General features: G+C 40.1%; 1 protein-coding gene across 2 annotated transcripts in view; it reads right to left on the reverse strand.

The window, feature by feature from the left end:
- rnpc3 (RNA-binding region (RNP1, RRM) containing 3) overlaps positions 1-24,319 on the reverse strand; it is a 35,580-nt gene that overhangs the window by 10,085 nt on the left and 1,176 nt on the right. For both annotated transcript variants that reach the window (XM_036581507.1, XM_036581499.1), the window contains exons 2-10: positions 21,283-21,442; positions 19,168-19,215; positions 18,954-19,063; positions 18,687-18,782; positions 9,311-9,422; positions 8,154-8,222; positions 5,066-5,211; positions 4,159-4,284; positions 2,086-2,240 (exon numbers count right to left, since the gene is read on the reverse strand). In XM_036581507.1, the coding sequence (XP_036437400.1) occupies positions 2,086-2,240; positions 4,159-4,284; positions 5,066-5,211; positions 8,154-8,222; positions 9,311-9,422; positions 18,687-18,782; positions 18,954-19,063; positions 19,168-19,215; positions 21,283-21,438 (1,018 nt within the window). In that variant the 5' untranslated portion in view covers positions 21,439-21,442. The remainder of the gene's footprint in view (positions 1-2,085; positions 2,241-4,158; positions 4,285-5,065; positions 5,212-8,153; positions 8,223-9,310; positions 9,423-18,686; positions 18,783-18,953; positions 19,064-19,167; positions 19,216-21,282; positions 21,443-24,319) is intronic.

The following is a 24,319-nucleotide window of genomic DNA, read 5'->3' on the forward strand; positions in this document are numbered from 1 at the left end:
CACACAGATTTTTTGTACCATATAATAATTTTTTCACCATGCATGTTTTTGATTACTGAGTTGTGTTTGTTAGTCTCAGAATTCCCAGCTTTGTTATTATAATCTCCCTCTTGGTGGGGCAGGGGGGAGGCTGGGGTGGTAAACAATGAGAGAACTCTATATCTCCCCTTATACATTTAAAACAGTCCATTTTAAAAGATTTTATGCACAGACTAATCAAAAATGTGCTACAGACGTAACGTAAATAAAAGAGATTTGAATTTCATCGTGCTGGGCTACTCTGTGTTTAAAAAATTGTCAGCCTCTTTTCACTAATATTTATTCTGATGAATATACACCGATCAGGCATAACATTATGACCATTACTGTAGTCCATCTGTTAGCCCCCTTTTACCCTGTTCTTAAGTGGTCAGGACCCTCATGGACCCTCACAGCGCAGGTACTATTTGGGTGGTGGATCATTCTCAGCACTGCAGTAACACTGACGTGGTGGTGGTGTGTTAGTGTGTGTTGTGCTTTGTAGATTTTTATTTTTGAATTTGAATGCATTTGAATACAGCAGTTCTTCTTTATGTTGTGTGAAAATTTTGTGATGACTGGACCAATAGAATAAAATCTCTTTACATTAACTAGCATTAAAAGTTAAGGGTGTTTTTGTCTTCTCCTGTGAAGTTACCATTTTGGAGATACTTGACACTTGATGTGGTGGTGGTGTGTTAGTGTGTGTTGCACTAGTCTGAGTGGATCAGACACAGCAGTGCTGCTGGAGTTTTTAAACACCTCAGTGTCACTGCTGGACTGAGAATAGTCCACCAACCAAAAATATCCAGCCAACAGCGTCCTGTGGGCAGCGTCCTGTGACCACTGATGAAGGACTAGAGGATGACCAACACAAACTGTGCAGCAGCAGATGAGCTATCGTCTCTGACTTTACATCTACAAGGTGGACTGACAAGGTAGGAGTGTCTAATAGAGTGGACAGTGAGTGGACAGTGCTTAAAAACTCCAGCAGCACTGCTGTGCCTGATCCACTCGTACCAGCACAACACACACTAACACACCACCACGTCAGTGTTACTGCAGTGCTGAGAATGATCCACCATCCAAATAGGACCTGCTCTGTGAGGGTCCATGGGGGTCCTGACCACTGAAGAACAGGGTAAAAGGGGGCTAACAAAGTATCAGAGAAACAGATGGACTACAGTCTGTAACTGTAGAACTACAAAGTGCACCTATATAGTAAGTGGAGCTGATCAAATGGACAATGAGTGTAGAAACAAGGAGGTGGTCAGAATGTTATGCCTGATCGGAGTGCGCATATTGTATTTAGGTTAGAAAGCTCATCTGGTGCTAACTATATAGAATTGTTTTAAATTGACCAATACTGTTTAAATTGAGTTTTGCATCGACCTTTTAAGCGCCTGTTACAGCTACTGCCCCTCTAGCCCATGCTTGGCACTGGACAAGGTGAAGTGAGGGTGTGCGCATGCAAATGAACACCTGTGTCAGCTAAAGGGTGCACAGGGTCTCAGGGAACACAGAGTAAAACACAGATTAAAAAAATCGAAAATGTTTGTATGATACTAAACTTGAGTTTAAGCAAAGCTTGAACGGGAAAAAAAGGCATAAATATGATAAAACACAGCTTAAAAACTGCTGATCAGACCTATCTGAGAACTGTGTGGGCGTGGCTAATAAGCAGCTTGATTGACAGCTCTGTCCAACACTCCTAGCTCCTAGTTTTAGCTTGCTAGACTTTGGTTATGCTGGGTTAGCTTGACCTCCCTAAGTTTCTCTGACTCAGACAAGAGACACCAGCCTTGTGATTGGTCAAGGGAATGCTTACAGCAGCATTACCCAAAATTAGAACCACCCACTCTACATTGAGATGAGAAAAATATGGTGAAATATATATATATATATATATATATATATATATATATATATATATATATATATATATATATACCTGTCATCCAATATTAAGTATATACATATGAATTTCCAGGTTGTCCAGGACGTGCAGGACCCCTGTTCTTCCTGTTCGTTTTTCAGTAGATAGGTCGGGGACAGTAACTGACTCACCTGCTGCCTCCTCCTCTGTATTCTGCTCCCTGGGCTGCTCAGACGCCTCCAGCACAGTGGACACGTCGGCTGAAATGTGGAACTCGATCTTCTTGTGTCCGAGAGACTGCGGCTGCTCAAACACATCAGAGGGCTGCAAGGCCAGGCCTGGTGTGCTAGGAGAGAATAAATTTAAGAAACACTGCAAAACACTATTTACATTTCTCACTCTACTTGACTTACAGCACGTCTACTTGGTTTCTGATGCTATATGCCACACTGTCATCGACAAAAACTGACGAAAATATGAATAGGATTCAGGCTGGAGCTACAATTTTTGTGACATATTTGATATATGTGACATACTCTAGTCTATGATTATAGATAGCATAGTCATACGGTGTCAAAAAGCACTTAAAAAGTCTATTAGAGATACTGAACAACTCCACAGAGATTGAAGCAAGTATAGGATGATTTAGGTATGCAGTTCACACCACTGTTATTGGTGGCGTCAGAAGCATAATTGGTATTTATGTGCAAACTAAATTAATGCCCCCCCCCATACCTTTGAAAGATTTAGAAAAATAGGATTTGCTTGTTTACGGGCTAGTGCTATGTTTTGACCAAGTTAGTGCTCTACTGCAGGCGAATAGTTGAAGTATCAAGTAGAGGTTGGCAACAGGGCAAAAACATGTAGTATGATACAGCAAATTCTCAAAAAACATAATGTGGTAAGTTGGGAAAGACAAAATATCACCATATTAAAAACATACTAATCAAATTATGTACATAATGATTTGCATTCAACATTTCACATACTGTGCTGCCCTAAATCCAATAAAACAGGGCTAATTATGCTATCTTTGTAATTAAACATGCGGAACGGTGATGAAGTACTGACGATATCCATGATATGCCCAGAAAAGGATATTGTGACATACGGTGATGTAATTTATAGCAATAAATATTGTCGTTTGTTAGCTTACACTGTTCGTTAGCTATCAGCCTCGTAGCAAAATATAAGTGCAAAAAATTACTTTAAACTTTAAACGCCCACCTTTAATTATTAACAACTAATAACTAATTTAGTTTAACTGATAAACTAAAGCTGTTTTTTAGCTATACAGGCAATGATAAGCTGTTCTAATTACACATAAATGCTCAATGTTACTCAAGGTTTTCATGTTTTTTTTTATTTGTTTTTAAGTAGTCCAATGATTGTGCAGATCATTACAACATATAAACAATTTGTTTATATTTTTCTACATTTAATTGTTGACACCTTCAATTTTCATGGTATTGGCGGATCAGCAACATTCCATGTGGGTGAGAGAATAAGCTTTTAAAGTGTTCTGATGTTGGTTTTCTTTTAAATTCACCTATTTTAAGGGATGCAATTTCACAGGCAGCTTAAACAGGTGCAGTTTCTGTGCTTATATAACACCACAGGTCAAATGACATGTTCTGTCGATTTTCTGAGTGAAAATAAGTTACCACATCCTGTTCAGGGGACAATGAATATGGCATTTTCTGTAAATTTTAGTGGCTATTTTTATAATTAGTTTTACATATTAGAAAAAAAAATAAAACAAAAACGGTGCCGAAACATTTGCACAGGCCATGTTTTATTTTTACCCCCAATATTTTAAATTCAGCAAACAAACGTTATTTTGCAGCAGTGTGTTCTCTGTAGAGGATATTAACTTATTTTCATTAAAAAAATCAACAAAAGCCGATGTAATTTGACCAGAGGTGTTCAAACTTTTGCACAAGACTGTATCACCAGTCTGATTATGTAGTCAGTGCACTGCTCCTCAAACAGCAGCAAAGGAAGTAACATTCGCCCAGATGTGGCTGAGATACAGGACATTTTCTCTTCTCAAGGCCTTTAAATATTAACATAGTGAACCTTCGAGTCACCATGGTAATATTCCATACTCTTCCCTGGAGGAGGAATTGTGTAAATTAGCCACACTATCCCTCGTAACAGCAAAACAAAGAGACGTCTGTGTTTGTTTTCTGAAAGGTGGGCGTTTTTTTTTTTTTTTCCTTCATGCCTATGTTTGCAGATTCACAGCTCTGGAGACGTGGTACCTGTGGGAGTCGGGTTTAGGAGTGAACAGAAGATCCTTCAGCTTGGGTTTCTTCCTCTTGGAGGCAGCCTTTGATCTCAGGGGTCTTTTACACGGCTGGTTAACAAGCCCCATCAGCCTAATCATCCTGTTGGGAGTGCAGTCGGAAGACGAGAGGACCTTATTAAACATTTATGCCGTTTGAACACGAGGTAAAAACAAGACGGAAAAAGAAAACAAAATGTATTTTTTAGGTACACCGGAGCGCTGTGCGTCAGAGTGCTCAGACAGGCCATCCTTCACGGAGCCGCTGCTAGCTGTGACTGCAGATAAAGCAGGACTCGACAAATGGACGCTTAGCTTTCTCCCACATATAAATGCTTTAGGCTTTTTAGCCAGGCAACAATATACATACAAACCAGGCATTTTCTTCCAGAGAATCAAATAACCTCAGATATGAGGTCACTGTCTTCTTCGTCTGTGATGTGCTCAGGTAAACACAGTGGCTTCTGTTATCTTCACAGTGAAATTTTGCCAGATTCGGAAGTGATGATGACAGGGACGTGTCAAGACCAAGACGGATCTTGTGCAGAACTGGGCTGCCTATACAAGCGCATTATGTGCTCAGACACACCTGGCTTAACTCTGCATTTGTATACCTGGTTTAGTAGGTGTTTTTGAGCACTGATAATCACCAAACTATGCTTAAGTCCAGACCTTCAGGGCCAGAAATGAAGCCCCCTGACACAGAGACTGGGCTGCTTACAGAAGAAAAGCAAAACAAAACCACTTCTTTAAACACACACACACACACACACACACAAAACACAAAAGCAAAATGTGAATTTTGTTGTTTTTCTATTTTGCACTCAGGGGTTTGTGTGGCTTCCTGATGCTAAATGAATTGGCAGTACATCATGGAGTCTAACCTCTCTTTGTCCTCGTCGTCTCCACTCTCGTACTCCGACTCTTCACTGGAGGACCCTCCGGCGCCCTCTGGCAGCGGGGGGTTCTCCGGGGGGAAAGGAGGGGGCAGCGGCATCAATGGGGGCAACGGTCCGTGAGCCATCTCAAACTGAAACAGTGAACGGGGAGGACACCTTAAACACTAGTGCTCAAGCACACATATCCCTGCACCCCTGACTACAAAGTGACCATTGAAAAAATATCTTTGGTATAAAATTAACGTATGTTGAAAACAAAAGTCCAATCCATGAATGGCAAACCAGAATTTTCAAGTTTGCTGGTGAACACTGGATCAATGTGCTCTGAGTTTCAAAGAAATATCAAAAAATGTTCAAGAACTTCTCCACCTCAGGTCTGGCACCACTTTAAAACATGACATCCTGTGTGATATGCAGGTCACAGCAAAACAACAGAAGCAAAAAGGCAAGTTCAGTAAGCATAATGACGCTATCTGTACACTCAGTTTATAAAATGAAGCAATTCACAAACGACAGCCACAGTGCAGAGAATAACTAAAAAATAATGGAACTGCCTTGAAGGACCAACAGTTCTCTGGCGCTGAGAAAACTGTATTTCAAGGCAATTCTGTTTTCTTTATTTCCTTGCAGCTCACGTCTCTTTTTTATGTTTAGTATGCTCATTCAAAAGCGTAAATAAAGGGGTACATTAAATAATAATAATGATAATTAAAAAAAAAAAAAAGAAAAGAAAAGAAGTGTGTCTTGAATTTTGGTTTTGGTTCCATAAAACTTATATTTCTTATACCTATTGAAAAGCTGAATTTGAAACCACTAAAAATGATCAAAACTAGCCATCTGGGTGCATCCTACCAGAGTGAAGCAGGTGGGGAAAATATGTGCATCGTTACCTCTCTAGCATGAATGCATGCAAACATACACCGATCAGGCATAACATTATGCCCGTCTCCTTGTTCCATTGTCCATTTTATCAGCTCCACTTACTACATAGGTGCACTTTGTAGTTCTACAGTTACAGACTGTAGTCCATCTGTTTCTCTGATACTTTGTTAGCCCCCTTTTACCCTGTTCTTCAGTGGTCAGGACCCCCATGGACCCTCACAGAGCAGGTACTAATTGGGTGGTGGATCATTCTCAGCACTGCAGTAACACTGATGTGGTGGTGGTGTGTTAGTGTGTGTTGTGCTGGTACGAGTGGATCAGACACCTCAGTGCTGCTGGAGTTTTTATATAGTAAGTGGAGCTGATAAAACGTACAAACAAGGAGGTGGTCATAATGTTATGCCTGATCGGTGTATATTAACTCCTTATTTTTGCTGTATCAAAAAACGTATTATATCGAGACACCACCTTGCGTCTAATGGAGTTTTAAGTTTGGTGTATTGTTTAGGGCCGCACCGATCCGATACTGGCCAAAATCACTGGATCGGATATCGGAAAAAAAAACTTAATATCGTCCAATGAACGATTACATAAATGCTTTAAACTAATCTTTGAGCAAGATGTGTCAAAACTAGGGCTGCCAATGAATATTCTTAACTCGACTGCATAACTAAACAGACATTCAGTTGTGAACATTAATATTCTGTTGTGAAAAAAGCGGCGTTACTGCAGCTGTCTGCCTCATGATTCTTGCGCCGGGCCGGGGCCGCTGCGCTGAACGCTCTACAGGACGGACAGGAGTCACACAACGACACTCATGATTTAAAATGAAATGTAGGTGAAATTAAAATGGGTGAAAAAGTCTTAAGAAGTGAGCCACAATAAAACTGAACTGTTTCTGGAAGACAAAAAGAGGATGGAATAACTATGATGGAAAATCACTGACAGAGGCAGAGAAGACCACAGACAGTTCATGGTTAACCTGGCTGGCTAGTTTGCTATCTGACATGTTGTAGCTGTGCTGTGGTAGTTCTCTGGTGTTACTAGTTAAACTTCTATAGTTACACTCTACAGCTAATTCCCATTATGATAGAGTGATAGTAGCAATCTGTTCAGATAAAAGTTCATTTACTTTTACCAGTGAATATTTATGCTGCATAGAATTTAAATGTCCGAATGGCTCAGTCCTCTCTGAGCGTCGTCCGGAAACGCCTTCGCGGTGTTGTGACTGGCTTATCAGTGTTTCTGAAGTTGCATATCGCTGCTGTCGGAAGAAAACCCTGTATCTCCGTTTTTTCTTGTATTTTCAGTTTTTGACATAATTTGAAAATACGTTGCCCTTCACAATGTGTGTAAATTTCATGATGAATGCACCAAAAGAAACGGCCCAAAATTACTTGGGAAATACTCTGGTTCCACCGACTTACATTAAAAGTACAGTCTGTTTTTTCCTTCTCCCATAAAGTTTCCATTTTGGAGATACGAGGTTTCCTTCCGAAGGAAGCGATTTGCTTTCTGTACATGCAGCTCATTTGTGAAACGTAGCGCTGCGTCATCATTTTGATGAAAGTGCTTTCTAAGTTCGCAGAGTGTAGACTTTGAATTTGCAGCGCGAGTGTAAAACGCAGCGCTCATGTTGTCATTTTGATGAAAGTGTTTTCTCAGTTTGCAGCTCGTTTATTTGCAGTCTGTTGGATCTTCTGAGCCACCGTAGAAAACAGTTTAAATACAGCAGTATTGCATAACTGAGTCATATAGTGGGCTATGCATTTCTTCCTTTAGGGGAGAAGAATATTTGATTCAGTGCTTGAGCATGATGTTATTTAGATGGCTGGGTTAAGCAAAGTGCATCCAGACAAATGTACTATTAACAGCTTCATGGTTTAAGAGAGGGAAAAGGAGGGTATCGGACTGATATTGGTATCAGCAGGTTGCAGTATCCGTATCAGACATGAAGAAGTGGTATTGAGTCCCCTAGTACTGTTACACTTCTATGGTTTTGGCCAGGAATTTCATTTTGGTGATTCTGTTTTAAAAAACTGTTTTACTCTGTTTTATTTTAATTAAAGCAGAAGAGCTCTTCAGTGGCAGCAGGCCGTCTTAACGCGTTAACACAAACAGAAGCTGGGGCTGTGGTGGTGATGTGGTTGGGGATTATAACAGTATAAGAGCAAGTTTTTCGCTGGCTTACCATTGGCGGAGGGTTGGTGATGGGTCCAAACGGGCAGGGGAGGTTCATCTTATTCATCAAGTGAAGAACCTGTGGAGGAGAAAGTTCAAACTCTCAGCCAGTATAAAGGAGCCGAAGACGAGCTCAGCGTGTTCGTTTCCTTTTTTTTATTTATTTTATTTTGCCTCCATACACCTGCTGTTATGCGTCTCTCAGACACAAACAGTAATTGTGACCCTGGCTCCATATGCAACCAAGATTGCTGCGTGGGAATACATTTCCTAGAGCCTGGGAGTTAAACGCCTGCTCTGAAAACCCTCACTTACACACACAAGTGCTTCTCTCACAGAAGCGCAACAGCACCACCATTAGGCCTGAGGGAGAACTGCAGCCGATTTCTTAAGGCTCGCTGAGGAGGAACGGCTCAGCTCAGGAGATAAACATTAAATCTACAAGTTATGCCTTACAAACAAGCAAGTTTTCATATTTTCCATAGAAATTTAACCTAAAAATGTACTATTTGATCTTTGGAGTGTGGAGCTCAGTCGAAAATGGAAAGAAATAATTCATGCTGACCTGTTTGTAAAGAAATTCTCGCCATCAAATCGGATTTTATATCATGTCTGTGTTAGTTCATGAAGCATGAGCTGCACCTGAAGCGAACTAAAAATACCTCAATAAATATTAAAGTGGAAGTCCACCAAAATTTCAAAATCCCTGCAGAATTAAGATGTTAAAATTTAAACAAAGTGATTCAGAGTGGTTTGATGTAAAATGCTCCGTTCTAGAAAGTCAGAATTGTTCACAGTGGTGGTGATAGGAACCAGGGGTCAGTCTACCCCATTTTAGCCCTGCCCATTCATGCTGAGGGAGGGTTTCAGCGTCCACTGCTTTTTGAGGCGGCCAATCAGAACAGAGCTCATTTACATATATCAGTCTCGAATGCACAGTAACAAAAACAGGCTGTTTAATTCTAGGGAATAAAGAGAAGCTGGAAAACAGTCTTGTAAAAATTAATTGGTACATAAAATCCCGCAGACGTCATTAGAGGACCTGAGGGAAAAAATGCAAATACATGTAGGATATGGGATCTTCAAAGAAACGGTCGCCATGTAAACATGAGCATTAAAAAAAGAAGTAACAACAGAAGAAAAGATCAGTTTGAAGCTTGTACTCACTTGAACGTAGAACTTGGGCACGCTCAGCAGAGTGTGGGTGATGTTTGTCACAATCGCACTTGAAGGAGGAGGGTATAAATATTTCAGCGTCGGATTTGTTTGAAATTTCAACCTGCAAAGGAAGAAAGTACTGTGAGCGCAGAGACGCTGCGAGACGTTCAGCTTCAGAAAGGAGAGCTGCAGAACTTTCCTCAAAATAATGCCAATCCTTGAAGGAATATTCCAGCATTTTTCAACCTAATATGTGTTTGCTGTAGCGCATGGTCAACAACCACAAACAAGGGCCTTCAGCATTAACATGTTAGTAATCTGTTCATGCAATAAATTTGTAAAGCCGCCAATTTCAAGGCAGTTAATGCATTTTCCTAGTTTGATCCTCTGACCAATCTGCAGCAGTCCAGACTGAAGCCCAGCTGTAGCGCGCTGTATGTTACTATGATAGAAACCGTGTTTGTAGCCTTATCATTCAAGTAGAGCTGTTAAATGACTTATAAAGCGATACGTTTAGCATCTTCAGCAGGCTACGCTGTACAGTGCTCACAGGAGATCTACAGATAAATCAACCCACAGCAAAACGAAGTACAACTCCAGTTCCCCTTGGGAGCCTCCACTGTAACAAAAATCCGAAAGCTGTATAAATGACAACGGGAGGTTACCATCACGAGGAGCTGACCCACTGAGTGTATATAGGATATATACGTATACTTTGAAAGCTAAGGTTCACATACTTCTGCCACTCACAGATGTGTAATATTGGATCATTTTCCTCAATAAATAAATGACCAGGTGTCCATATCCATGCCAATATATATTAACTCATTTTTGCTGTATCGGAAAAAACGTATCGAGACACCACCTTGCGTCTAATGGAACTTTAAACTTTGTGTATTGCTTAAGGGTGCACCGATCCAATACTCAGTATCAGTATTGATCCGATACTGGCCAAAATCGTTGGATCAGATATCGGAAGAAGAAAAAAAAAAAAGCATTAGCTTAAACCAGGGGTGTCCAATCTTATCCACAAAGAGCTGGTGTGGCTGAAGGTTTTCACTCCAACAAAGCAGGAGATCACCTGATGAAATGTTTAAAGACCAACTGATTAAACAAGTAGAATCAGGTGTGCTCCAGTTTGTTTGGAGTGAAAACCTGCAGCCACACCGGCCCTTTGCGGATAAGATTGGATACCCCTGGCCTAAATAATCACATAAATGCTTCGAGCTAACCTTTGAGTGAGATGTGTCAAAACTAGGGCCGCCAACGAATATTCTTAATTCAATATTATATAATTGAACAGATATTTGATTGTGAAAATTAATATTCTGTTGTGAAAAAAGCAGCATTACCGCGGCTGTCTGCTTAATGAGTTCCTCAATAAATAAATGACCAAGTCTAATATTTTTTGTGTAATTTGTTTATTTTGGTTCTCTTTATGTACTATTAGAACTGAATATATATATACATTCTATGTATATATATATATATATATATATATATATATATATATATATATATATATATATATATACACACACACATATATATATATATATATATATATATACATACACACACACATATATATGCGTCTACACACACACACACACACACACACACACACACACACACTCACTCACTCACTCACTCACTCAATAGATGATATATATTATATGGAACTGAAGTACATGTTGATTCCGCATTTAAAATAGTGTTACTGGATGACAAAGTAAAAACTACATTTTCATTAAGCTTATTTTGTAAACTCATATAGTTACAATATAAAAAAAACACTGCTTTCCAAATTGTTAAAAAACTTGAACAAATATGTGATTAATTGTAAATTGACCAATAATTAATCAAGATTAATTACTGCAATCATTTGACTACCCTAACTTAGCCTGGCACACACTCATAGTCCAGGGTATTTTTATGCTTACGCAAATAATAAACTGAACCTGAATAAAAACTTTAATGCATTTCCTTCTATTAAGAAATGAGCAGAAATCATATTGATGTGAAAGTGAGGCTGAAATGTACTCTATTCCTTTAAGCAGTAAAATAACGGTGAAGCGAATCTACACAAGCAGGCCATGAAGGTCCGACTGCCTACACGCTGAAAATGTCAGTCTGTCGCTGGTGGGGTCAACAGTAATACGCCTCTATTCAGGTACAGCAGAAACAAGCGACCGTCTGTAGAAGCCTATTCAAACTCCACACTGTCACAAACTCTCTTATTAAAGTGATACTTCAGTGAAAAATCTGACTTCTGAGTCCCTATAAGTCCCCTCCTCCACTTGTTCTTACAGAACGCTTTTGTTTTTTAGACTCTAGGTTTCGATATTGATGCTGGAAAAGAAGAAGTGATATTGTGCCATCGCTGCTGTCACCTATAACAATGAACAATGGACAGACACAAAACAGGCTTCAAGACAGCTGCTGCTGTTTTTAGCTGTGCGACTGCACGTCTGTCCATGTTTATAGATAACAGCAGGTCAGAAACCACATAACCAAATCTGTTAGTGATTACTTAACAGTCCCACTTTATCTGGGCCATTTGTTCAAATTAACAAACTGTCTGATTAACAGCACCAGCGTTGTCCAGGGTGAGGTTTAGGTTTAGTTCCAGAGTGAGGCGCAGATTTAGTTCCAGGGTGAGGCTCAAGTTTAGTTCCAGAGTGTGGGTTAAGTTTAGTTGCAAGTTGATGGTTAGATTAAGTTCCAGAGCATGGGTTTAGTTTAGTACCAGGGTGAGGTTTAGATTTAGTTCCAAGATGAGGGTTAGATTTAGTTCCAAGGTGAGTGTTAGATTTAGTCAGAGGGTGGGGGTTAAGTTTAGTTCCAGGTCAGGGTTAGGTTTAGTTCCAGAGTAAGGGTTAGATTTTGTTCCAGGGTGAAAGATAGATTAACTTCCAGAGTGTGGGTTTAATTTAGTTCCAGGGTGAGGGTAAGATTAAGTATCAGGGAGTAGGTTTAGTCCCAGGGTGAGGGTTAAATTTAGTTTCAGAGTGAGAGTTTAGTTCCAGAGTATGAGTTGAGTTTATCTCCAAGGTGAGGGTTTGGTTCCAGAGTCAGGGTTAGGTTTAGTTCCAGGGTGAGTGTTTAGCCATAGAGTGAGGTTTAGGTTTAGTTCCAGGGTGAAGGTAAGATTTAGTTCCAAGGTGAGGTTAAGTGTGGGTTAAGTTTAGTTCTCAGGTGGGTTAGATTTAGTCACAGGGTGAAGGTTAAGTTTAGGTCCAGGGTCCAGTTTAGTTCCAGAGTGAGGATTAGATTTTGTTCCAGGGTGAGAGTTAGACTTAGTCCAAGGGTGAGGGATAGATTACCTTCCAGAGTGTGGATTTAGTTTAGCTCCCCTGTGAGGGTTACGTTTAGTTCCAAGGTGGCAGTTAGATTTTGTTATACAGTTTGAGTTAAGTTTAGTTCCAGAGTGAGAGTTTCTTTCCAAGGTGAGGGTTAGATTTAGTTCCAGGGTGTGGATTAGGTTTAGGTTTTGGGCTGAAGTTGATGTTAGGGTTAGGATTACGGTTAATATTTTGGCCAGGTTTAGAATTAGAGAAGATTAAGGTGAACTTCTTGGAAAAATGTTATTTCTGGCCAAACTAGTCCATCATACAACAAAGTTTATATCAAACTCAGACTCCCTGTGATAAGAAAGCCACTCACTCCAACAAAGCCTTGACGTCTCTGAAAGGAGAATATCAGCAGTTTTCTCTGAAGTCTTATCACAGTGTCTGTGTGACAGGCTGATCATTCTGGGTAATGCGAGGCCTCACTGAAGGCTTCATCCGGCAACAAAAGCTCAGATTCAGACGCGTTCATGCTCCGGTGCGCTCCCAGCAACACGACAGGGCCGCGCTAAAACAATAAATAAATAAATAAAAGGTGTCAGTGCATGGCATGATTGAAGGTGAGGTGACTCCACTACTCCTGCTGAAATTGTATCTTAGCCCCGAGCCTCTTTATCAAATGCCACCTGCTGCCACCAAATGGCAGGAGCAGAAGGGCTGTCAGCGCCGAGCAGCCACCGCAAAACACTCACTCGTAATTGGACATGAGGCTGCTGCTGACAGTCAGCTGCTCACCCTACAAGCTCTCCCTCTCTTTCTCCACGAGCAGCGGGAGCTGCATGGACCGCAGGTGTACCAGAGCCTGAAATACTGCCACACAGGGCCACAGACCCTGATCTGAGAGGGCAAGTGTTGATGTATCGAGACGCACCAACCTGAAGGTGCAGATTCAAATAGGGCTGAGTGACTTGGGCAAAACACCTGATGGCAATTTCTCTGACCAATATTGACTGTGATTCAAATTGTGATTATTTTCTATAAATGAAGGTCCTGGAGCTGTAATACAGAAATCTTAAGATCTGACAGGTCAAGATAAGATTTTTCACAAATTCGTATTACAGAAACTCAGGAATCTTGTCTTATCTTATCTCAAGTTAAGAAATCTTAACTTACTCAATCGAAGTCGACAACCAACCGTCATGTCTGTTACCTAGCAACCGATCATATGGACACAGCTACAACTTAAACACGTCATCAAAGTAATCAAGCCAGCTACTGTTAATGATGTAAAAAAAAAAAAGGTCAAACAAAACTAAAGTGTGATAAACTGAAAGTTAAGAATATTGTGTCAGCGTTTTTTGCTGTTTATGAGAGCGTCGCCGCTCTCAGTTTCAGTCTCCATTTCCCAAACGCCGTAGCTGAACGTTATTCCTCCTAATAAACAGACACACGTTCAGCTCTGTCTCTTCATTATTCACCACCATCACTAATATTTTAGCTGACGAGTTTTCATCAACAATAACACAAGAAGGTAATAAGAGGGGACGGTGGACATCGTGTCTGCAGGGTCTGGGGTTTTTAAAACAATGCTCAGAAATCAAAGCACAGTTTTCAGTGTAAATAAATGTAACATTATTATGCCAGTTATAGCAAACTATGCCGCCTGTCACGGCACAAAACAATAGAAACAGATGGTAAAAAGAAGTTAAAGCACCTCTGTAGTTGTCTTAAAGTTAAGACGACACATTTCGGAGATTTAGGATGTTTCTGTAATACTGTTTTCTTATCTGGAGTTAAAAAAGATTATGAACCTAAGAACCGTTGTTCTGTAATAGCTTCTCTTATTTAAATAGATTTGTATATTATTGATTTGTTTCTTCAGGGTAACAATAACAGGACACTAAATTTTGGAATATACAGCCGTGTGCAAAAGTTACATTACACACAGAAAAAATTGTGGCCTGTGCAGAAATTGGCACATTTTATATTCATGCTTTCTTGTTTTTCCTGATGTGTTAAACTAAGCATAAAAATAGAAATTACGCACTAAATTTTTCAGAAAAATGCCATAATTAAGTTCTCTGTAGAGAATGTGTCTATATCTGTATTCTGATGTTCAGAAATGTAGTTTGTGAAACAAACAAAATAAAAGTTAAGAATTTTTCCTTGTTTGATCACATTCTTTACATATTTCACATAAAAGCAGCGTCAGCACTGAAAAATTTCGCTGTTTAGACAGAAAAACAGATACCAGCAGAAAAAGCTGAGTTTTTGGGTCAGCATTAAAGGGCTAAGTAAGTAGTAAGTAAGTAGGTAAGTAAGTAAGTAAGTAAGTAAGTAAGTAAGTAAGTAAGAATATCGTGTCAGCGTTTTTTGCTGTTTATGAGAGCGTCGCCGCTCTCAGTTTCAGTCTCCATTTCCCAAACGCTGTAGCTGAACGTTATTCCTCCTAATAAACAGACACACGTTCAGCTCTGTCTCTTCATTATTCACCACCATCACTGTAATATTTCATCATCAACATTAACACACGAAGGTAATAAGAGGGGGCGGTGGACATCGTGTCTGCAGGGTCTGGGGTTTTTAAAACACTGTTAGAAAACAATGCTCAGAAATCAAAGCACAGTTTTCAGTGTAGATAAATGTAACATTATTATGCCAGTTAAAGCAAACTATGCCGCCTGTCACGGCACAAAACAATAGAAACAGACGGTAAAAAGAAGTTAAGACACCTCTGTAGTTGTCTTAAAGTTAAGACGACACATTTAGGAGGTTTAGTCTAGTTAGGATGTTTCTGTAATACTGTTTTCTTATCTAGAGTTAAAAAAGATTATGAACCTAAGAACCATTGTTCTGTAAGAGCTTCTGTCCTAAATCCAGTCCTAACTAAAGTTGTCATGGTGACTAGGCAGATAAGATTTCAGAGTTAAGAAGTTTCAGTAACTCAGCCCCTCACATCCACTTTTCTGAATGCTAATCATAGTGCCATTATGTCACTCTAATGAAAACAGCTCTACTACACTGATCAACAAGCCACAGTTATGACAGAAAATGGACAAACAGAATGGTTCCACATCGGCAAGGACGTTAGACAAGGCTACCCACTGATCACCACACTTGTTCAACCTGTATGCAGAACATATAATGAGAGAAGCAGGACTGGGGGGAAGATGATCGAGGACGCAGATGACAACACTCATAGTTGAAAATCCGCAATCTGGATACTTATAAACTTACAAGAAATATTAAAGCACAGAGTGAAAGAGAGTGATGACTAAGATCATGACGACAAGAAAGCCTGCTAACTATACCACTGACGGAGAAGATGTGGAGCTTCTGCCTTCTCGGATCAGTTATTAACAGAGGATCAAGCAGTCAAGAAATACGGCACAAATCGGTACTCGGCAGAACATGGATGAAGCTACAACTCGATTCTTCAAACAAGTTTAGAACTGTCCAGGCTGTGATCTTCTATGTGGCTCTCTATGGATGAGAGAGCTGGACAATCAACAAGCAAGACGAGAAATATTGATGCCGTTGAACTTTGGTGATGAATACTTTTGAATCTTGGATGGCAAAGAAAACAAACAAATGGATTCCTAATGAAATCAAGCCTCGCCTCTCACTGAAAGCCCAGATGTCCATACTGAAGCGCGTATTTTGCACATATTATAAAAATAACCAATTTACTGGTTGTTACTTGCTGTCGTTGTTGTTGGTTGGAACAGCAGATGGTAAAAGAAGAAGAGGACGATCAGCTGCAAGAAGGATGGATACAATCAAAGGAATCATGAACCAGCCATTCAGAAGCCTGAAGACCCAAACAGAAGACAGCACGTTCTGGAGAAACACTGTCTGTTTGATCACCAGGAATCAGAATTGATTGGACAGCAAATAAACACAGGCACCAGACTGCCATTAGTTATGTTTGCGATGTCACAGCTCATGGGTGTTTGGTTGCTTCTGATTGGCCAACTCATGTACAGGTAGTTTACAAGCTCTGTGTTATTAGGTTAAATTTCCCCACTTAAAGTTTAAAGAATAATTCAATTGATTTCTCTAAATTTTCTGTATAATTACATGGTTGAGATGTAAACAGAGTCATTCAGAGTGGTTTGGTGTGAAATGCTCTGTTCTAGAGAAACTTACAGTCAGAATTGTTCACAGTGGTGGTGATAGGAACCAGACGTCCACCTCTGAAAGCTCCCTCACAGAAAGTTACTACATGAGAGAGACACTGATTTAAGATAGTTTTATGAGAAGTCTTTGGCCTATTGTGTATTTTTTAATCTTTAAATATCTTTATCTTACTTTCAGAGTTGAATGAGGACTGGTTGCTAGGTCATTACTTTTTTTTATTAATAGTAATAAATTCTTTTTCCTTCTATTTATTATTCATATCATTATTATAATTATTACTATGTAAAATTAACTACAAATATATTTCAGTCCTTTTGTCCCTTTCATGAAATTCTGAAAAAAAATCTTAATCTTGTCTCAGTCTTGACACTCTTTTCTAATATCTTCTAATTTTTCGTTTTGGTTTCTGTTACTGGACTCAGACGATCACATTCTCAAGCTGTTCTCAGGTCATAACTTTCAGGTTTTCTGTGTCAGCACTTCCACAGAAATAAAAGATCATTTTAAAAGAAAGGTTTTTTTTCACGCTTCATGCTGGAAAAGGTTGAAACCCCTGCTCTAGACAGCACATCAAGTATGAGAGGACAGCACTGCGACCTTTACCGTGACAGCAATAACACACTGAAACAGCTATGTAAGTATCAAATAAAGCGTGTGAGCCCAATGTGACAGTGTGGTGAGAACCTGTGAAACCAAACTGCTCTTTTTATCTGAACAGCAATGTCTGACTAAAATGCAGTCCATGAAAACAATGTAGTGTGTGCTGAAAATCACGGTGTACCATACTATTGATTATCAGCTCACGTCGAGGTATAAGGCACGTGGCCTGAGGTACTCAGATAAGACTCGGATCACTCTATGAGATGATTCCCAAACTTTACCACTCACAGCAAATGTTTCACTCAACATTTCTCTTATGGTCTGAAAATTTAAACTGATTTAATGGCTGTGTGGAAAGTGGTGCCATTTTATATATATATATATATACACACACACACACACACATATATACACCGATCAGGCATAACATTATGACCACCTTCTTGTTTCTACACTCATTGTCCATTTTATCAGCTCCACTTACTATATAGGTGCACTTTGTAGTTCTACAGTTACAGACTGTAGTCCATCTGTTTCTCTGCATACTTTGTTAGCCCCCTTTTACCCTGTTCTTCAGTGGTCAGGACCCCCATGGACCCTCACAGAGCAGGTACTATTTGGGTGGTGGATCATTCTCAGCACTGCAGTAACACTGATGTGGTGGTGGTGTGTTAGTGTGTGTTGTGCTGGTACGACTGGATCAGACACAGCAGTGCTGCTGGAGTTTTTAAACACTGTGTCCACTCACTGTCCACTCTATCAGACACTCCTACCTTGTCAGTCCACCTTGTAGATGTAAAGTCAGAGACGATAGCTCATCTGCTGCTGCACAGTTTGTGTTGGTCATCCTCTAGTCCTTCATCAGCGGTCACAGGACGCTGCCCACAGGATGCTGTTGGCTGGATATTTTAGGTTGGTGGACTATTCTCAGTCCAGCAGTGACAGTGAGGTGTTTAAAAACTCCAGCAGCACTGCTGTGTCTGATCCACTCAGACTAGCGCAACACACACTAACACACCACCACCACATCAGTGCGACAAGTATCTCCAAAATGGTAACTTCACAGGAGAAGACAAAAACACCCTTAACTTTTAATGAAAGTTAATGTAAAGAGAGTTTATTCTAATTGATTTTGGGGCATTTCTATTGGTCCAATCATCACGAAATTTTCATACAACATAAAGAAGAACTGCTGTATTCAAATGCATTCAAATTCAAAAATAAAAATTTACAAAAACTGAACTCCTATTCAGTCAAAAATCTTCAATAATAGTGCAGCAATACACAGACCATAAACTTCATAATAATGAACAGCTGCAGGCGAGTTTGCACATATATAGAGTCTCCATACTCACCCGAGAGTCGGAGCAATGCTGGTGTCAATAAGAGGCACGTTTGGCTGTTGATTTTCCTTTTTCTCCTTTCCATCTTGCTGATCAGCAAACTTCAGACTGGACATTTTAACACACACAGGCATCTCTTTTATAACAAGGGAACGGCATGCGGCATTCAAGCTCAGAAATATTTCTGCTAAGATCAATACTCTGAAGAAGTTCAGACCAACTTGAATTTCTGGCCCACGGCATAAAAAAAGCAGGCGGTATTGATTGGGGTCTGCCTACCTGTCAGAAACTGCAGGACTGCTCAGCACAGCAACGTTATCTTGATCCTTTGCAAACTCAACGACTAGCGTATGACCCAGAATTCTCAGCTGATGAAGCCTCTTCAGTGCCTTCAGGGGAAATAAGGAGAGATCAGGTCAACTTTAAGCAGAGCAAAAGAAGCGCTAACTGCAAGAAGATCCAGAAAAGAAACAGCGGAAGATTTCAGTTTTACCCGAGAGGCCGAAGTCTCGCCGGAGAAAGTGGCAAACGCTGTGTGTTTCTGAAGGTGAAAACAGAAACAGGTCAGATCACTCATTCTGGTCATTCTCACAAAACTGCCTCAAAAGACGTCCATAACTATTTCAGTCAAAGACATTACACAGATAAACAACTTTCATATCATTTAGCAGATCAATACGAGCTCTAGATAGGAGATAGAAGCTTTTATGCTAGTTCTCATTACCGCAATCTGTCCACATATCTGCTTCTCATTAACGATATTTTTCTTTTTTTGCTTTTTTCTATTGCAAAACTAAGTTGTTATTTCTTCAACAGTTCAATCTCTTTAATATTTTCTTTGTAAACTGTGAGGATGTGAACCAAAACAACAAAATGTTTTGTGGCAAGTAAAAAGAAAAACTCAATGGCTGTCAATGTGTTGAGGTAAAATCGCAAAACGCTATATCTGGTAAAATATATGTTTTAAAGATTAGCCTTAATACAGAGCTGGGCGATATGGCCAAAAATGTTATCATGATAAAAAAAATTTCATATCGATCGATATCGATACATATTGTGATAAATGTCAAATCATTATTTCTTTCAACTTTGAAGGCTGATTTTTAATCCTGAGTGGTTAATTGCTGTTTTATAAAACGGATACTTTCGGTCCTGAAATCTGATTGGCTGAGCCGCATTCGGAGCCATTGTGAAATCCACAATATACCACAGCTATGACCGCCTCACAACAACTGAACTCTGTATTACTGCACCACGGCACGAAAAAACTTTCTGCTGTTAATGGATTAATCTTTAACTCTAATGCTGATCACACGGAGCACCGAGTGAACTGATGAAGTAAGAACCCGTTTCTGTTTAAACTGAGAGGCTGAAAAGGTATTTTCTTAACTAGAACTGGGATGGTCAGCTAGCTAACAGGCTAAAAGATAGCAAACATGCTAAACAACTCCATCATTAATATCACAGGCTTGAATTAAAGTACTTACGATATGCTTCACTGAAAAACGGCACCTGAACGTGTTACACGCTTTAAGTGTCCACGTTTCGGTCAGAAGTAGCATCAAACCCAGGCTGAGTCCCAAACAGCTCCGTTCTCCCTAAATAGTGAGCTGTTTAACATTAACTTTAGAAATTCTATCTTCTGCTGTCTAATACTGCACTGCCGGTCGAGTATGAACGTGGATGAATCCCAAATGACCATTTTTAGCGATATTTTGCTCTGTTGGGCTGCAGGAGTCAGTATTTAAATTCCTTCGCAGTGCACTATGTAGGGAGCAGGGAGCCGTTTGAGATTCAGCCCCAGCGTGAGAAGAGGGGCGTCGTCAGACTCACGGAGGTGATTTGGTACCAAAAAGTACTTATAAACTGAAAGTTTTTGCATTAGATTTAAAAAAAGATCATAATCATAAATCAAATCAAATCATAAAATGTCTGCAGTTTACAGTGATCGGCGACCAAACGTTCTTCTCCTCATTCAGCGGTCAATGGTTGCTTAGCAACGATACCGTACTCTAAAGGAACTACATTTTTTGGCGGAATACTTGTTTATGTCGGTAGTTATTAATAATATCTTAAATAATTATCTAAAACATTGCGCATTTTAATTTTTTTTTTGGCCGCCGTTTTATTAAAGCAATGAGTCACTCGACTCATTTTTCTGCTTTTTAATCACTTATCGTCGTGCCTAAAAACACCCCTCCCCGTGATAAAATCACAGTCACGCACGGCTTCTCGTGGCTTATTGCTTTATTAAACTATCCTTTATGGTCAGAATATGACAAACACTCGCCAAACAGTGGAACATTTCACAAATCTGTCATGGGAGAGTGGGAGAAAGTTTCTGGTTCGCCGTTTTTACCAGCTGGAAAAGCACAGTCGATTTTTTGTCAGATCATTTTTAGCTGAAGTTAGACCAGTTAGTGATCTGGTAAACTGTGCATGATTTGTTATTCCTCAGTAAAGTCCATTTTTATTGTTTTGGCTAATCAATAAACTATTAGAACACTCTGAAGATTTCCCATTATAACTGATATCAGCCCTGACACAACCAAGAAAATAATCTCCAGCTTCATAATGAGGGACATAATCCGCTGCTATCCAGACTTACTAAAGGGCCTTTGTCGGAGAGCGCGCGGACGGAAGACGCTCCGAAATATTTTAGCAGGTCCTCCTTCTCCTCTCTGCTCAGTTCTGCAGGCAGGTGCCTCACAATCAGAGTTTTACTCCTTTTGGTGTTCACCACGTCCTCATCCTGCTCCGCCATCGCTCTGTAAAGCACACAAACACTGCTGCATGAGCTTCATCACCTTTATCTTCCACACTATTTGAGCTGGATTGGCTTTACCACAGTAAAACTGGCACATGCTTCTGAGTGTTTTTGTTCTTGGTTCGACTCTCAGATCTCATGAAGGGGTCAAATGTGGGCTGCTCTGCTAATAAACACAAAAGTTAGGGCTTAAAAACTTCTGAGAATTACCACTAGACAAAAAAGCCACAGTGGACCCTCCCAACATTTCAGGAACCATCCTGATTAGACTGATTTCACTTTAATTCCTCAAGTGCAAACTCCTTAAGGCTACGTTCACATTGTAAGCCTCATTAATCTGATTTTTTTGCACTAATGTGACTCAGATCTGATGTTTTCAGGGCTGTGTGGACACGCAAATCTGATCTTTTCAAATCCAACCTGAGCCACTTTCATGTGGCCCTAGATCAGATACTTATCCGATTCGTGGCCATGCGGCCTTAATGTGACGCTCAGATCGGAATTCATGTGCTTTATTTCCACTGCGCGTGCACCATCATTCAGCGTTACCATGGCAGCAGCACCAAACAGAAGTTAAAGCCTGTAAACGGTGGAAAAGCAGCTCATCTCACCTTTTTCTCCTTCGTCTCGCTCTAATAATGAAGCTGAGAGCTGATCAGAGTTAAATACCTTCACAGCGAAGGCTCGATCAGATTTGAGCAAAAGTCGGATTTGAGCAAAAGTTAGATTTGAGCAATGGCTACGTTCACATTACAAGCCTCATTGCTCAAATCCGATTATTTGCTCAGATTTCTCTGACAGGATGGTTCACACTCGTCTTGGTGACTCAAATCTGTCATTAATGTGACGAACCGGCGTCCTGAAATGACCCTCATGAGCTCATCCTACTCAGTAACGTCACATGAATGAATCACATGAATCATCAGCACAAACTAACGAGCAGAACGAGCTTCGCTGAGAAGATCATTAACTCTGATCAGCTCTCAGCTTCATTATTAGAGCGAGACGAAGGAGAAAAAGGTGAGATGAGCTGCTTTTCCACCGTTTACAGGCTTTAACTTCTGTTTGGCGCTGCTGCCATGGTAACGCTGAATGATGGCGCAGAGCAGTGGGGAAAAAAGCACATGAATTCCGATCTGAGCGTCACATTGAGGTCGCATGGCCACGAATCGGATACGTATCCGATCTAGGACCACATATGAAAGTGGCTCAGGTCGGATTTGAAAAGATCAGCTTTGCGTGTTCACACAGCCCTGAAAACATCAGATCTGAGTCACATTAGGGCAAAAAATCAGATTTGTGCCACTTCAACCTGCTAATGTGAACGTAGCCCAAGACACGTACTGCACTGAGGAATTCAGTGCTGATGACTTTAGGTTGCAAGCAACTAATAAAAGCCCCGCAGAATTTCAGCCCAATTCAATCGTTCAGATAAACAAAGTAAGTCTGAATGTTTTGTTAAGAGAAATCTACCCACTCTGACTCTTTTACAGTGATGGTGATGGAAACCAGGGGTCACAATGTCTACAACACCAATATAGACATTTTATTTACTATCCAGAGCCACCAGTGAACCTACACGAGTCTTCTGAGTTTTATATGAAACGCTGATGGTGGAAAATAATGGAAAAACCAAAAAATATAAGAGTTTTATTTGGTTATAACTTTGTTTTGCCTCCCAGAATAAAGTCCTGCATGTTCCTCTCTAACATGAATGGATAAAAAATGTTTTAGCTCCAAAATCTTCGCTCAAAACTACCATAAAACAACATCACGCAGTGAATTCATGACCATTTCAGGCAATGCCTCTCTGTGAGGGAGATTTCAGAGGTGGACGTCTGGTTCCTATCATCACCACTGTGAACAATCATGACTCTGTGAGTTTCTCTACACTCTTTAAAAGGATGGCGCTTCAAGGGTTCTCTAGGAAAGAAAATGGTTCTATATAGAACCATGAACACTCATGAACACCCTTTGCATGGTTAAAGGGTTCCTTGCATCATGAAAGAGTTCTTCAGAATGATGGAGAACGTGCTTTAGATGGTTCTATATCGAACCTTTTTAAAAAGGTTCTTCTATTGTTACAAGTTGACATCATAACAATAGAAGAACCCTTTTCAAAAAGGTTCTATACAGAACCATATACAAGAGATTCTCCATCAATCTGAATCTGTTCTTCGGATTGACGGAAAACGTGCATGAATGTGCTACAAACAGTTCTATTATAGAACCTCTTTGAAAATGGTTCTATATAGCACCCAAAAGAGTTCTTCTATTGTTACAAGCTTGATACCGTAACAGTAGAAGAGCCCTTTTGGGTGCTATATAGAACCATTTTCAAAAAGGTTCTATAAATAGAACCATCTACAGCACATTCGCCATCAGTTTGAAGAACGCTTTCATGATGCACAGAACCCTTTTATCATGCAAAGGGCTTTTTGAGTGTTCATGGTTCTACATGGAACCATTTTCTTTACTAAAGAACCCTCTTTTTTAAGAGCGTAGAACAGAGCATTTCATCCCAAACCACTGCAGATTACTTCGTTTACATCTCAACCATTTAATTATGCAGATATTTTTGGTGGAATTTTCCCCTTTTCCAGCTCCAGGAGAGACGAAAGAGGACCAGTAAAGTGGTTCCATACGGTTCCACAGAGGAACAATGAGGCTGACAAGAGAAAACAGAGCAGACCACATCATCCCTCCTCATCAACACAGTGTCCGTCTGCTTAGGGCCTGGTCAGGATCTCTAGGACAGAACCTGAAAACCAGCTCTGCGTGTAGACGTTACACACAAGATGGTTCTTCAAGGGTTCTTTAATAAAAGGATCTTTAGTGCATCTACTTGCCAGTAATACCGGCCCTCTGTTTAGATCTA

This window comes from Colossoma macropomum, unplaced genomic scaffold (genome assembly GCF_904425465.1).
Source record: "Colossoma macropomum unplaced genomic scaffold, Colossoma_macropomum, whole genome shotgun sequence".
Taxonomy (NCBI): Eukaryota; Metazoa; Chordata; class Actinopteri; order Characiformes; family Serrasalmidae; genus Colossoma; species Colossoma macropomum.